At 36.7% G+C, this 17,269-nt stretch overlaps 1 protein-coding gene across 7 annotated transcripts in view; it reads right to left on the reverse strand.

Moving 5' to 3' along the window:
- KCNT2 (potassium sodium-activated channel subfamily T member 2) overlaps window positions 1-17,269 on the reverse strand; it is a 149,022-nt gene that overhangs the window by 109,176 nt on the left and 22,577 nt on the right. For all 7 annotated transcript variants that reach the window (XM_068689867.1, XM_068689869.1, XM_068689866.1 and 4 more), the window contains exon 2: window positions 4,274-4,353. In XM_068689867.1, the coding sequence (XP_068545968.1) occupies window positions 4,274-4,353 (80 nt within the window). The remainder of the gene's footprint in view (window positions 1-4,273; window positions 4,354-17,269) is intronic.

Below are 17,269 nucleotides of genomic sequence, written 5' to 3' on the forward strand. Positions count from 1 at the left end.
TCCTGGCTGCTGTCTTAAACTCTCACATTTTGTTCCTAAGAGATCTAAAACTACTTACATATTCAATATTAAAATTTCCCAGATCTATTCCAGTCTATATTTAAGTGCTTCAGGCTCTGGATGTCTCAACAGGAATGGCTGTTTCCCACAGAATGAGGCAGGGTTTTCACACCACATATGGCTTCCATATAAAGGCTCTTGTTAGCATAGACAAAGTATCATGGAGTAGGTTATATTGACAAGGTGATAGGATAGGCCTATCATACAAGATTGGGTCAGGCACTACAATATTAATGCGGAAGAACAGACCAAGTATATCCTCTGTTTCAGAAAAACACTAGTTCTGTATGTGTCAGCCTCTAGAAATAGGATGTGCTGTCAGAGGGTGTGTATTCAGTCACTACTACTAAATCTGTAATAGCAAGTGTGCATACTAAGTAAGTGTTCTCTGGTCACAGTACCAGAGAACAGTACTCTGTAGCCTCAGAATGTAGGGGTGACACCTGTGAACTGGAAGAAATGTGTTTATTCCACTATTACTGAGTTCTAAGGTTTCAAATCAGGGAAGGGGTAGGTATTAGCTAAATGGTTGGGCTTAACTTTTCATTTCTTACACTCTTAAAAAGAAAGTATTTTGTACTGCTGTTTGTTGGTTGACTATTTTGGTCCTCTATTTTACATGCTGTCAGTGGAGCAACATGGTCTGCTTGACTTAATTTCTTTTTTCCCCATTCCCAAACAGACTGTTCAAGTAGCAGGGTCATTTGCACAGAATCTCTATTTTGATGTTGGTGTCTGAAACTTGTATTCAGCTACATCAATCATATACTGTTATGAATTGTTTAATGAGATTATAACTTCACCGTGTGCCTGTAACCATAGCAATAGATGCTTTGTCTTCTTCAAAAGAATAAATTGATAATAACAGTTCAAAGTCTGTTTGTTTTGTGAAATAATTATAACTACATCAAACGTTAATGTTTCCTCCTCAGTTTGAAGAAGTATCTGCTATCTTTCTTGCCAGCAGTTCTAAGTATAGACTGATGCATCGTACTTAACCAGTACTGACTGTAACTTTGATTTTTGTTTATTATAACTTCTTGACGCTTCCCTTACAAGCATTTTCAGAGATTAATCCTCCAATTTAGAGACTGGATCTAAATCAAAGCACAAGTGACAGGGACAGCAGCTGAAAATTTTACTCTCACATTCTATTATTCCCTCCTTGCAATTCTGTAAAATAGTTAGTTTTTAGCAAAATCATCTTACTAGCAGTTGGCTTTAGGAGTTGGATCAAAGTATACTGTTAATAATTCATATCCTGATGACAGTTTTATTCCCTCTCCACTGAATTGAAGTTTCACTCATCTTTTTCCTTTGAGACTTATTTTAAGCTGTATGTGATCACAGCAAGTGCAAGCAAGTCTTACAAGTGTGTTATTTACTGGCCAACAGCTTTTTAAAATGCATTATGTGTATTGTTTGGACTTTGATTATAAACTTGTTTGCAAAAGGAGTGAGTGGTAACTAGTTTGACATTAGATTTTAGTTACTGCTTTTACTGGTTTATAGAAATACCTTCAAAATTGGAATAATGATTGAAACATATTTCATGCTACTGGTCTTTTGATGATCAAACAATTTATATTAATTTTCAATTTCTAAATTCTGGGGTAATATCGCTAGACCAAATGATATTACTTCTTGTTCTCTGGTCTAAACCTACTTGAAGTCTTGAAAATTAGTGAAAAGTGTTTAACTAAATCAAACTCCAGAAGTTCACTATAATGTCTGAAAATTTGAGGAAAATGTGTCAGTAGAATCAGCAAGAATGGGAATTAGATGTTTGGTATGTGAAAGACAGCTTTCAATGTTTTCACTGAATTCTAAGATCTAAAGGGTGATGTTCTTATATTTGAAAACATAAATGATTTTTTTTCATAAAAACTTCCACATTATTCTCTTCTGTAGTCCAATACTTCTCCAGTCATAACCTAGGAGAGATGTCCCAGTGTAATAACTTAAGATGACTCTTTTATAGTGCTTAGCCAGAAGGGTAAGCACTTGCTAAAGTAATTAGCAAATTAACTAACCAATTAAGTAATCAATTGACTAACTTCAGGTTTCATTTTGTGCTGCTGTTAACTTATATTTTTAAATGTACAATCTTCAGTTCTGCCATCAAAATAAGCACTTTTTTAATCCTGTTAAGATCTAAGGGGGGGGGGGATTATTGACCTTATCTCAAGCAAGTAGGTATTGAGAATCTTCCTATCTTATCAGTGAAAAGAGTTTTATGATGAGTCAGCTCTTAATTTTGTAGACGTTCTTACTTAGTAAATAGGAGTGCATCAAATCTGTTTTGTGGACTAATTCAGGGAACAAAAAGAAGCCTATTTATTTCTTACTCCATCTCTGGCCAGGAGTAATATTTTTTTCTTAGTTCAGAATGCTTTTCCTTTTTTTGTCTCTTACTCCATTACACGCTATATCAACTACCTCAAAACATGAAGACTATAAAGATATTAACTACTTGAGACTGAAAGTCACAGGGCAAAAAGTAGAGTATAACTAAAACCATTGGAGAAATCATAGTGCAATTAATTACACTTAAAATGTAAATTTAATATAACTTAATAGCCCCTAACTCTGAGCAAAACTTCATTTAAAAAAAAATGCTCTTCTAAATATAAGTGTATGAAATTGTTCTTCATGTATCTCCTTTCTTTGTGATGTGCATGCTGAAATCTCATACACTTTCCATATTGGCCAAAATATAATATAATAGAGCTCGAACCTATGCTAATGCAGAATTACTCAAGTTAAAATTCTTTACTGGAAAACAAATCTACCAACCGAATCTAGTAAAATATATAACAATGTGTTTAACACCAAACAAAAATAAGCTACCCTATGACCTATTTTAAGTTTAGAAATGAAGATACTTAAAGGCTACCCAAAGTACTTGCTAGGAAAGTAAGGCCTCTGCTTTCTACATTATTTGCGTACCTGAGTTAAGGTGACTTTTCCCCTATGCTGTCTTCATTATTATATGAATATTTACTTTTTTAAACTTACAGAGATTTTTCCCATCCCTAAGTTAATGAACATCCAACAGGTTTGTTAGCCTTGATTCTCCAGATAGAAATCTGCAAATAATTCCAAAGATTAAATTCAAAGTGTCAGTTTTACAGTACAATACTTTTTTGAGGGGGGCTTAGTATAATATTTTGCTTATCTCAATTTGAAAGCTAAAGAAGCCAATCAAAAGATCATGTCTTGTGATTTTAAACTATCATTTATTTAATAGTATGTCTCATATCTTGTGGCCTGTCTTAAAAAAAAAAAATAATAATAATCTGCATCTGGTTTCTCCGATATTTCTTAAATTGTGACACTGAGAAAGTCAAGTTCATTCCTTCTTCCCTTCTGTCCTTTTGCAAACACAATGACATGGAGCCATCTTGAAGACCATGAAGACCAAAAAGCATTCTTGTTATTTTTAAAAACTCGCATAAAATGTGTAAAACTACCTAAAAAACTGTTGTAATCTTAGTTCTTTACAGGTGTAGGGGAAACGGAGGTGGTCAGTCATTTTATACAGATGAAAACTGAGTTCAGCTACTGCTCTTCTCAGTTGTGAACTTACTGGTTTAATGAAGATTTGGTAACATATACAAGGTTTTATCTCTGTTGAATCAGCTGCATGGATGGATGAATGTCTTAGTTTTTCCTCTATGATAGCTTACAAATTTAAGTGCATATGTTAGTGAAGATGTTTTTAAATTAGACTAAAAAGATACTACTTTCAGGAAAACTGAGAACTTGGTATATCTTTCCCACAGTTTGACTTCCAAATCACTTTTTTTTTTTTTTTTGTACAGAAAAGATCTGATATTTATTCAGGAATACTTAATACTACTAAACACTTTTGCAGAAGCACCCATGTTTTTGCTTTCTTCAACACTTTGGAAGTTCTATTTCTTAAACATAAGGTCAGGACATGTTAATAAGCCCTGCAAATTAGTCAGCTTGATCATCATACACCAATAAAACCACATCCCTATAAGTATTTGATCCTACAAAATAAGTAATTGTAAGTTTTAGATCATACTTCTGTGTGTACTATGGAAATCAATTAAAATGGACTCCTTTGGGGGGAAAAACTAGCTCAGAAGAAAACTAATGTTAACTTTGCCATTGCTTTTAATGGAACTGGACTCTACCCGAAACATCGCAATTATACTTTACAGAAATTAATCCAACTGCTTACTTGATCTTTGGTTTTTGATGAAGAAGAGCTTTAGTCTCTCTTTAAATGTGTTTTCATTCATATAGAATTCAACTTGCACCCTGAAATATAAAAGGAAGGATTAGAATTGAATATGAAAGGCAATAAATGTTTTTTTCAAAATAACTTTCCCTAATAATTTCTCTTTCTATATGACTGGAGGAACAAGAAGTGTTCAGTCAAAAGCTTACTGAGATTTGAGTGGTTAATATTAAGACTAAAATTGAAACAAAAATGTAACTAGTTTATCCTCTTCACAAGCAGAATCATTTTCAAAGTATTTGAACACTCTACACTGAGAAATCAGACACTTCTATGTTTTTTGAATTTCCACTGAACGTTTATTTCATTGATGTTCAGGTTAAACCATCTGAACTTAATTCTTTCTCTAAAGTTGGCATTTTAATGATTTCTTTTCCTATTTGCTTCACAACTTTATTAAGCATTCATGCCTCTGTTAAGTGTTTGCTAGTATCAAATGTTCAAATCATTCTATACCATGCAAACCACCTTCTGAATTTCATTGGTTTTTGTCACAACAAAATTGAGACCTGAAAGCAAGAACATAATGCAGTCATCTGATGCTGTACTGCAAGCAGTTCCTCCTAATTTTGCTAAAGCAACAGTAACTTTTTTCCTGTATTACCCCCCAACTTGCCAGGATCCTGTTTGTGTCTCTGTCCCTCGGTTCAGTCTGAGGGACCTACGTAATAGCTACGTAATAGCTCTCAAATGGGAAGGGAGAACAGTATTGTAGATATGAGCAAGAGGAAAAAGGTGCACATTAACTGTACAGAAAAACTTAGTCCATTCTAGAGTTGTGGAGCTGCACTGGTTGCAGCTAAGATGAGTGCAGCATTAACTCCATTTTCACTGAAGTCCCTGATACATTCAATTAGCTGGACCTCCCTCACAAATCCTACTTCTCCTGTGGAGAATGCTCGTTCACTTCACCCCAGAACAATTCCTGTGCCTCTTTGAGAAGCCAGTCAGTTTGAGAACTGCTGTACTCTTGCTGGAGTTTGCAAAAGCAAATGAGAATTCCACTGCTTCCTATTCAAAGGATTTCAAAAAAGCTTATTTCTAAGCATCTATGTATATTGAAACTATGTTCTATAACTTAGAGAATTTTACATTTATTTCTGTGAAATAACATGTTTGATAGAGTTAAGAGTGTATCATGTGATTTACCAGCTTTCCTGCCCTAACTGGCTCTACCCCTTCTGAGGTAAGATCTGTAAGCAGTTGGAAATAGAAGAAATGCACCTGTCTTCCCCTTAAAGGGGAAGAGTAGCCACAACTATGTATTTAGAATAGCTTAGGCATATAGGAATGTCCTAGAGTCCCACCAGTCTAGAGGAAAAGTCCATCAGACAATGAACAGCTTGTTGCTGGGTTCTTCTTTATTGAGGTTAGATGCAAATGGAATGTTATGTTGCTCAAGACTGCAGGAGGCACTGGCATTAACAGAAATGAAGGTTAGACTATCTGTAATCTCAAGACAAGTTAAAGAATCATAGAATCATAGAATATCCTGAGTTGGAAGGGACCCTTAAGGATCATCAAGTCCAACTCTTGACACTGCACAGGTCTACCCAAAAGTTCAGACCATGTGACTAAGTGCACAGTCCAATCTCTTCTTAAATTCAGACAGGCTCGGTGCAGTGACCACTTCCCTGGGGAGCCTGTTCCAGTGTGCAACCACTCTCTCTGTGAAGAACCCCCTCCTGATGTCAAGCCTAAACTTCCCCTGCCTCAGCTTAACTCCGTTCCCTTGGGTCCTGTCACTGGTGTTAATGGAGAAAAGGTCTCCTGCCTCTCGACACCCCCTTACGAGGAAGTTGTAGACTGCGATGAGGTCTCCCCTCAGCCTCCTCTTCTCCAGGCTGAACAGGCCCAGTGCCCTCAGCCGTTCCTCGTACGTCTTCCCCTCCAGGCCTTTCACCATCTTCGTAGCCCTCCTCTGGACACTCTCCAACAGTTTCATGTCCTTTTTATACTGTGGTGCCCAGAACTGCACACAGTACTCGAGGTGAGGCCTCACCAGTGCAGAGTAGAGCGGGACAATCACCTCCCTTGACCTACTAGCGATGCCGTGCTTGATGCACCCCAGGACACGGTTGGCCCTCCTGGCTGCCAGGGCACACTGCTGGCTCATATTCAACTTGCTGTCTACCACGACCCCCAGATCCCTCTCTTCTAGGCTGCTCTCCAGCGTCTCATCGCCCAGTCTGTACATGCAGCCAGGGTTTCCCTGTCCCAGGTGCAGGACCCAGTACTTGCTCTTATTGAACTTCATGCGGTTGGTGATTGCCCATCTCTCCAACCTATCCAGATCCCTCTGCAAGGCCTTTCCACCCTCAACAGAGCCCACAACTCCTCCAAGTTTGGTGTCATCAGCAAACTTGCTCAAAATACCTTCTATTCCTACATCCAGATCGTTTATAAAAATATTGAAAAGTACCGGCCCTAAAATGGAGCCTTGAGGGACCCCACTGGTGACCGCCCGCCAGCCTGACGCAGCCCCATTTACCATAACCCTTTGGGCCCTGCCCATTAGCCAATTGCTCACCCATCGTATGATGTTTTTATTTAGCTGTATGGTGGACATTTTGTCCAGTAGGATCCTATGGGAAACTGTCAAAAGCCTTGCTGAAGTCCAAAAAAAATCACATGTCCAGGTGTTAATTAGAAGGTGAACAGGTTGGGGGTAGGGGACTGAGCTCTGCTTCAGTTCTTTTCTGTGCATTTCCCAAAGTACTTACTGTCACTGTGTTAGTGATAGTTTTGGTGGGAAACATTTCTTTCCCATGACTTGGCAACTGCAACAGAAGTGTATATACTTAATCTTCAAGGATGTGTTTCAGTAGGTAAACAAAGTGGCACAAGCTATTGAAGTGAGAGATGTTATTTAAAAGCAGCACAGTATTGGTTATCTTTTTACACTAATCTTTGATTTTAGCTAAAAAAATTAGTTGACAACTAAAGAACAACATGTTAACAGAAAGCCATGATTTAATGATATCAAAGGAAGAGGATGTGGGAGCTAATCACCCTCCTATCACTACAGTTAGGAACTGCTCTGCTAGCACTCTAGCAGCTGTCTGCTTCCACCTCACTTTCCTTAGCAGCTAGAGCTTGCAGCAGGCTGGGATTCCACGCTGCTGCAGTTTCCATGGCAAAATGCATCACAAATGCTGCTAACACCATTCCTATGGTTCAACTCCTCCTTCCCCTGATTGTTTTTGTGGTTTTTGTTTTTTTCAACTTCAGTAAAAACTATTCTGACCTATATTTGCAGGAAATACCTTATCACACACATAATCACTGTAATTTCATAATGCTCTGGCTACTGGACAGAATATTTCACTTAGTAAACAGCAATAAAACCAAAAATAAATGACTGAAGGAGCCACTGGTAGGGATAAGGATGGAAACTGCTGGATACTGTTCTTTTTCAATATTCTGCTTTTTAGTTTTGGGGAGAATGTTTGTTGTGTTTCAATCATTGTTGTGTTCTTCAAATGAATAATTGTTTACCCTAAATACTTGCTGTCTTCTCTCTTATTCCTGCTCTGAAGTATAACATAGAAAATGAGTGTTTCAGGAACAGAATGTAAATGAGTTCTTATTTTTGCCTGCAATGTTACGATCACCTATTATTACCAGTGAAGGGCTTGCACAAGATTTTTCTGCACTCATTATGCATTAGTTAGGATGTTTCATTGCAATACGTTTATATAAAACAAGGTTACTCTGTTGCAGCAGAAACACTAGTTTCAACACTAATTTGGTTCCAAGCAAATGGACTGGTGATTCTGCTGTTGATGAAATGGCACCTGTGACATGCAGGCAGGGATCTGTGTGTGTAGATCTGGCCTATGGGATAGGTTTGGTTTTGTTCTATTTTCCTAGGGTTTTTCATCTCCACATACACAGCAGTTGTAATGCAGTTTACCCTGATCAGAAAGTAAATCAAGCTGGTGGATTAATGTTAAACACTCATGCTTCATGATGGTTACTGGGACAAAAATGTTTAATGAACACAAGAATATTGTGTACATAGTCAGTCAATCATTTCTAACTCAATCTATGTGGGAGGCAGTGAATATACCATGTGAATCTGCTCTGGGGAGTTAAAGAGCGGATATTTTGCTTTACTTTGCTTCAGCTTTACTGAAAATGCACAAATACGTGGCTAACATATCTTTGGCACAAACAACTGAAGTAATGACTATTGAAAACATTTTATTGGTTTGTGTGTATGCTGTTCATGCTTTAAAAGCTTTTTTCTAGATTTAAATACTATTAGTGGTGGTCTTCCCCCATTTTAAGCTTGGAAGAGAGATGCAAGATATATTGAAAACATTCCACTGACAGTACCAAAGTACAAGTATGGATTGCACTCTACTAATTCTGTCAAAATGTAACTTGACTAATACACTTTAATGTAATACAAAGTATAGCGGAAAAATACTAATTCACATCAAGGACACTAATGCAAAATCCCTTTCTCGTGGCCATGTGTCACTGGAACCAGTTACTTAACTAATTTTTCCTGCATTTTTCCACTACTATTTATAATGTCATTCTAACTCCATAGCCACACTTCACTGTAGTTACTGTATTACCCTGCACCCTCAAATTTACAAATTGCTTTTCTTTTGTGTTAAACAGTAGCGGATGTGACAGAAAGAATCCTTTCAGAAATTGAAGTATGAGTAGGATTTCTCACTATGTGCATACTGAGAGCTGCAAAATGTTTATGCTTAATGTTACTTGACATGAGAACCAAGCAAAGGCATCAACTGTACAAGTGAAACCAATCTGAAGATAACTACCCATTTATTTGAATCTGTCTTTACGGCAAGAGACACTTCATGCTGTCTTCTCTACAAGAAGAGCCTTGTAATATAGACACAATGTTATTTTTAATTTGGATTTGACAATCGAATACATGTGAAATCCTGTTAGATTTCCAACTTGGAAATTAAGTGTGTTGTAGTTGGTGCCTCAAAACAAAGTATTTGAAATACTGAAGTAAATTGTCAGGGCTTACTTTACAATGGAAAAGGAATGGACACTTTTTTCCTCACAGTGTTTAAGAAAAGATTAGTGTTACTTAATGGACTGCCTTGGGTAGAAGCTCATTTTTTGAAGTTCTGTAAGTTTGGGGATACATGGAACCCTGACTTGTTTAGAGCATCACAGCTAAATTGTTATATTAACACTAGATTTTCTGGGCCTGCGTTTTCTATCAAAATCAGTATGACCAATGAAGACCATTTGTCAAATGATACTTCATCTTCCCATCCTGAAGGAAAGAACAATAAGACTAGTGATTTTCTATTACTGTTTCTTAGCTCAGGGAGGTCTATTTGTTTCTGGTAAGAAATGAGTCTCCAGTTGCACAGGTCAGGATGAACACTAAATAGAAAAGTTCTGAGTTTTTCCAACTCCTCTCCATAGTGAATGACAGCAAGTCATTTTGGGGAGGTGCTTGTCTGATCCCACTTACTGGAGAGACAGAAAAGATATGTGTTTTGTAGCTTCCTGATCTGTTGGTCTATTCTTGATGTGTGAGCATGATATGATAGAGTTGAGATCACAACCTCAGTGTTTTTTGGGGGTAGCTTAAAACACAGTTTTTAAAAGCCAAGTCTTTACTTAAGCCATTTGCCGGGCACTAAGCATAGTACTAGATGAAATCTAGTGCTTGCAATATGTCCCTGTATCTTCTTAAAGAATACTTCTAACAAGTGTAGGATAATTAAAACTGACAGGTGTAAGGCCTCTTTCTGATAGGGGATTTTATCTACTTGTTATGAATACTTTCAAGATCTCTGCTGAACTCCATTTGTGTGATACTGTCTTGTATGATATCAATTATCTCTTCATTTCACTGTCAAAATGTGCAGAATATGGAATTTCAAACTGTAGTGAAGCATTTTGACACTTGGGGTTTTTACCTTTCTAAAGTCATTGGGCTCTGGACAGTCACCACTACTTAGTCTACATGACATCCCAGGAACAGCTAGGGGATCTCAGGTAAATTAGCTCCTATGGCTCTTATGTATGCTGTTTTAAATAAATAAAAAATACTGTGTACTGCAACTCCATGATTGCAAACCACACAGGCTCTAAACTAAGATCTAATATTTACATTTGCCTTATCTTAATGCTTCCTCTCATTATAGAATGAAACATTTTCTGAATAGTGAATCAAAGTACTCTTCCTATTATGCCTGTAGAACACAAGGAAGGTATTACCCAGGTGTTCTAGTTTGACTTAAATATTCCAGATTCACTAATATTAGTGCTGTAATTGTCTTCTGTTTAAAGGCATTCATTATCAAACCCATGAGCAGTCTCAACTGCTTGTTTGCCAAGTTTAAATTATCTCCAAACATGATTCTAAAACATATCTACATGATTAATATTTTGATCTGTTTTCTTCTTACAAGAATAAGATACAGATTTCAACATTGCTGCCAACAGTTGTCCCACTAATTGCAATAATCTTCTATTACTATTTGCCAAAATACAAAAATGACTGCAGCTTTAGAATGCTATTATGCAACATCATTTAATTTTACACATATACTATGACTCTCTGTATGCTCTCAAAACTAGAGGATACTTTCAGGGAAGCACCCTCTGAGGCTTATCAGGGAGACCCCACTGAGGCTGTGAGTTCTTTCCATATCTCCCTTAAGTTTCTGATGTTGCAGCAACTCTGAATAACAGGGTATGTTTCATGAGTTTGATCCCAGACCATATTCAGTTTTTATGCAGTTGTGCCAGTTAACTATTCCTGAATTGCACAAAAACTGGTCGTGTTTTTCAATAGCATTGGCAACTCCTTTTCAGAAAGAGACTTGAAACAATTTATTTAAACACCAGGCATGCTGATAAGACTTTTCAGTTGCTGTCAGCCCAGATTTAACTATATATTATAGTGTTAGGAGCAAAAGACACAGTAACGCATCACAAAATACCATATCTTTATTTTTGCTCCTCACATATTATTCTATGTTCGGCAGACTAATTTATCTATTGCCTTCCTGAAATTATTTTTCTGTACTAACCTTTTTTCTATACCATTCAAAAAAACTATTTTATTTCAAGAGAGCTTGCTTTTCTATGAAAGGCAACAGGACAGCTGGTGAATCATGAGTAATGCAACTGCCTTAGGAGGAGGCCAATTCATGCGCCTAATGTGCTCTACTCTGTATCACAGCTACATGTCCCTATCACCGTTGACATTCCAAAGCAAAAGTTACTTGGCAGATACTTCTCCTACAACTACATAGGTCTGTTCATTGAATCTATTCTCTCTGACAGGCAAGGTATACACAGGGTCATGCAGCTTGCCGGTGTAAACTGCATATGATGTATGAAAGACTTAGAAATAACTGTTCTTAGACAAATTATTAAAGCTATTTATTAATGCTTACCAAATTTCTGTATACATAACTTTTCCAATGAGTTACCTTACCTTAGTAAGACTCATTCTTTCATTCCCTCTCCTAAAATAAAAATACTTGTAAGTTTTCCTCAAGTAGACGTATTTGTGTCTACACTAAACCTTTAAAGACCATTCCTGTCCCTGCAGACTGTTTTAGGAAATGTTTATAGCCCTCCATCCCTTTAAATTCCTGCTCACCTCTTTCTTTGGTCCTTGGAGACCTCTCCTCCACACTCAGCTCACAATTTACACTCCACTAACCTGTCATTCCAACTGATCTTCCTCCCCATTCCTCCATCTGAAGTGTAAAATACTTCCATTTTCTTCTTCCACAGTCCTTTTATCCAGTTCCTTGCAGAACTCACCCTGTCTTGTCTTCCTCCACACTACAGAATGTCATTTTTTTTTTCTACGTGAGAATATTGAGGAAAATAGCACAATCATGTGGCTTTTTTCTCTAATTCTCCACATGAACCTTTGCTTTCAACACATATTTCCAGATGGTGAACACGTAAAGAAAGGTAACTCAGAATTCTGTTTTCCTTTCTGCTAGTAACTAACTCTTTTCTATTCTCCTCAGGCAGCTTCCTCTCCTTATGGTCAAAGTCTTCCATTTTCTTATTTTTGCTTCTGCTTTTTCTTTTGCAGAAACAATTCATTCTCTCCCATAGCACCACCACCTCTAACTCGAACTACAGAGAAAACAGAATGTATAGCCTTCTCTCTAGATCTCTCATATGCCACTGTCAACAGTTTCACAGGTCTTTGTCACCAAGTGTCATTAAGTTAGTGTTATCTGTGGCAACTTTTGTCTCTTTAATCACCCATCTGCTTCTGCTATCTCTTTAGCTTAATAGTAAATTGAAGTCAATTCCTTCTGAATTGCTAATGTACAAAATATTCACCTGTGCCATGGGTATATCTGACAATTCCTGCTCTCAATGTTATCACCACAGAACCTTAAGACATCTCAGTCTTTTGAGATGTTTGTCTTCTCTCCCCTCATGGATTATTTCATCAATTTTCAGCCTATAACCTGTGTTGCTTATTAAGATAGTCCACAGATATCATGGCTTTAATAAACTCTGAGCTGTATAAATGCCATATGGACCCCCTTACTGTTGGTGCTATATGGTCCCTAAAAGATATCACTTTCTTAGGCCAATCTGAAACTTAATGTTGACCACACATTGTAATATCCATTGCATGTTCAAAATGGATGGATAGAGGTGAAGAGTTGTACTGTTCCTTTTCCAATACTTAAAATAAAACCTACTGTAAGATAGCATCAAATGTTAATAAGTTTTGATACTCTTTTTGTATTCTCAATTTAACACTTTTCTCTTACAAAGCTAGCAGTTAAACACTGAGGGACATTGTCATGGAGATCACCCAGATAAAGATAGAAACAGGTATTCAGATAAACTGAAGCCTTAAATTCTGCTAGATTCTGTCATCCCAAAATACAGGAATCTTAGACTCATTGCTCTCTTTATCGGCACCTTTCTTAAAAATGAGGAAAAAAAGATGTCTCTGTGGCATAGCAGATTTTTTTTCTTTTCATTTTTGTAGTGGCCAAGGACTTCAAACAGTAGGAAGAACTGTGTTTGTGTAGGTCTTTTGTTTAGTAAGGATAAAACCAAAGTGTCTTGACAGTAAAGAAATTCTAAGTAAACACTCTTTTCAAGTCTGGTCACTTGCAAGTATCTCAAATCAGGTTCCTAATAAGACATGGAGTTTATGCGATTAGTAATTTGGATATCTCTTATCTATAAGACAGACTTATCTTGCTATTCTGTTATTGCTCATCTGTGAAGTTACCTTTTTCTTCCTTCTTGTTTCTCAAGATTGCACCTTTTCAAAACCAGGAAGTAGGACAAGGCTGAGAGCTGTTAGTGCGTAGTATCCTCACAGATTGGATCTCTTATCTTGGTTTTATTTTTACTTAAAAAGTAAGAAATTAAGATTTCATTTTTTTGAAAATGGAGCAGCAGGGAGAAGATAAAAAGAGCAGATGGATATAGGAAAAAAATCCAAAAAAGGAACAAAAAACCTTGTGGGTGAATCCCAATCTGTTACCTCTAAAGTGTCATGTGACCAAGTGGAAAACATAGCTTTAAATATGACTTGTTAGCTGAAATGCACAGCAAGCTTCCTGGAAGATCAGACTCAATGCCCACTAAGGTCAACAGAAAGATTCTTTTCACTTAGAGTTGAGTAAAATAACCAGGTAATAAAATAATGACACTAGATATTCGCTTACTGATTTGGGCATTTGCTTTCAGTAGTTACCTTTCATTTTGGGATAAAACCTGTATCTTCTTGTTACTTGTACAACATGTTCTACACAACCCTGGAGGTCAAGTGTGAGATTTGGAAGAGGATGTATATTGATCTTTTTCTAATACAACTTCAGAGCTTTTTATTGTTAACATCTTGTTTTATAATTACTTCTGTTTGGTGGCTTTTTTCCTTTTTATGTTATGTTTGCTATTCTTCCATTAAAACTGACAATTTGTCTTAGAAAAATCAATAGCATAATTACATCAAGCCAGAAAAACAAGTTTTGAAGACTTTTCTTGAAATGTTGGGGCTTAATAAGATAACCTACATTTTTACATATAGCATTGTAAATTATAGAGAGGTATTAGTTGTACCCACACAGAAAGAAATATAAGTTTATGGGGAAAAAAAGTTACCCTGACCTACAGCAGTCAGGGTAACATTGGTAGTAGGATGATGGTTGGACCAGATGACCTTGAAGGTCTTTTCCAACCTTAATGATTCTACAAATTTAAATGACCTTTGTATGCAGTCTTACTGATTAACATTTCTTAAGGAGAGATTTCAGAAAGCAAATTCTGAATTTTAGGGCAGAATGTCAACATGTCATGTCAAAATCACAAATTCCTGTCTTCCCTCTGAAAATAGTTTTGTTCAAGAAGGTAATTATACTTTGTTTCCCTTTATTGTTCCTTAAGCAGAAAATCTATCCAAACTTTCCAAGCAAAGTTCATACATCAACCCAAACAACAGTCTTGTTTTGGTCTCAATTTTTGTATTGAAATTCTGAAATTTTCTAACCTTTTGTAGCCTTAAAGTTATTCCCTGCATAAAACTGCAATTACTATGCCTGACGTTATGCTGCCTTTTGTATCACATTGACTTAGTGAGATGTGATCTATATTCTGTGTCCTCCCTTTTGAGAGCTGTGTTCTTATACTTCTTTGTCCTAGCTTTGTTGTCTTGATTACTTTCTAGATAACTACATGGAGATGATAATGATTCTTAGCTGTTTAACAGCTTCCCACAGAGCTCTGCAGTAAAAATGGCAAAAAAAAAAAAAAAAAAAAAGAGCCTGGCTATGCTGAAAATACCAAGAAAGCTCTATAAGAAGCATCAGATAAACTGGAAGTGTCTGTCAGAAAAACAACACGGCATTTGTCCTTCAAATGTGGAAGACTTTCTTCTTAAGTGTTAAGCTAAAAGTGAATACATTTTACGCTCAAGATCCTACTTTTTTTTTTTTAATTGGCCACCAAATAGATATCTCTAACCAGTCTGAATTCTCATACCATCCAGACTGACCTGATTTCTTCTTTTTTGTTTTTATTCAATCTCCTAAAGCTGCTTCCTTCAAGACAAACCAAGCATAATTTACTTGCTTCATTTCACACACAATGACCATATTGCAGATATTTGGAGGAGAAATGAAGCATGAAATTTAGCTTATTTAAAACAATTATAAACCTGAAGTGCAGATAACTATTAACCATGAGCATAAAGCATATCAACATATCAAGTTTCTGGATCTAAGAATCTAGCTTCAAAGTGAACCCTGTAAAATGTCTTCTGCATTTCCTGTGATGTAAAACTAACATGATGCCTCAAACCTTAATCACACAATTCCCTCAATAAATACTTTGTTTGCTATATGAAAAAAAAATGCAGATGAAACTCATCTCCAGTCAATGAAAGCTTGGCATGCATTATACAATTCACATGTGGCTATTCTGCAAAGGCAATCTGAGTATGAACTATGTTTTCAGAAAATAGACAAGCTTACTGCCACTGCCAGGTCATGGGAAACTAAGCACTGAAATGCTTGAGACAATATATCTTTCATATGTTTATCACTTCACAACAATCAAGCTGATGCTAATTTTAATCTCCAGTGACATCATCTGTACACTGTATGTACAATTCTATATTCCTGAGATACATACACATTTGATTCCTTGACTATTTTACCCCTCACTTGTTTCCTTCAGGGGAGAGAAAAAAAAAAAAGACTTCACTTTTGAAGATGGGAAGGGAGAAAAATACTCAATTTCTCTTTCTGTTACCACCATTGTCACTTATTCCTTTCCTTTGATCCCTAATCCTCACAACTTCCTCTTGCCACCCACAGTTGTCACCACAGTTTCATTTGTCACCTCCTAATCCCCTCCAGAGAAGGATATGATGAGTGTGGAGTAAGTGCCAAAGCTGCTCTCTGGGGCTCTGTGTAGCAGATCCACAGTAGTTTATACAGCATGAAGAAGGCTGGGTGAGTTTTATGTTATGTGGAAGGTAAAGCTATGTACATGTTAACATAGCAATGTAAACATAAATAGCTGTAGGACTGATGAGCTAAAATATTTTATAGTCAGAAAAATGACTTAAAACCTTTATTTGAGGGGTACAATATAGATCAATAGAATTTAAATAAAAGTCCACACCGCTACTGCAGCAGTAATCCACAAAGCCCAAGTGACAGGACTGATTACTTATGCAGTTGGTTTTTTTAATTGTTACAAAGGAGGCACAGACTGCAACTGCTACAGTGAAACATAAGAGAAAGCAGGAGGAAGCTGTAAAAAAAAAAAAAAAAAAAAAAAAGCCTTGAAGAAATCTTACAATGTGACATATAAAAGTAGATATCCAGGATTCTTACATAGGCAGTAGCTACTTTACCCAAGAGAACAATGGGCCTTCGTTACTTTCACAATCTGAGGACCAAGGAATAGCAGATCTGAAAGGAGTAGAGACCCAAGCTTTGGCCTTTGATTTGAGCTTCCTATTACCTGTGACAGAGAGAGGGCTGCTAACAGAGGCCTGACAGTACAGAGGTGTCTAGGACATGAGGCTAGGTGTAGACTGCACTGACAGGCCTACCAATATCAGTTTGAATGTTTAACATTGATGTGTAGGTGATAAACTTGCAGACCAATGTACATAATATGGAAAATACATGTGTGCAGTGCAGAGTCATTTACTGGGGTAGATCTGAGATCTGTCTGCAGAAGCAGCAAAACTATTACAAAATAGGCAGATGTATTTCCTCATTGAATCATCTAGTTGGTGTTAATTGGCTTCTTGCAGACTTCCAGGAAAGTCAGATAGTTGTTTTTTATTTTACATGATGCAGTAGCTTTATGATTTATGTTTGGAACTGATGGCTGTTTATTTATCAACATGTAGGTCTCTGTTCTCTCTGCTGCTCTCAACAATGCAATTTTGTGCCAGCT

The sequence above is a fragment of the Anas acuta genome, chromosome 8, assembly GCF_963932015.1.
Source record: "Anas acuta chromosome 8, bAnaAcu1.1, whole genome shotgun sequence".
NCBI lineage: Eukaryota > Metazoa > Chordata > Aves > Anseriformes > Anatidae > Anas > Anas acuta.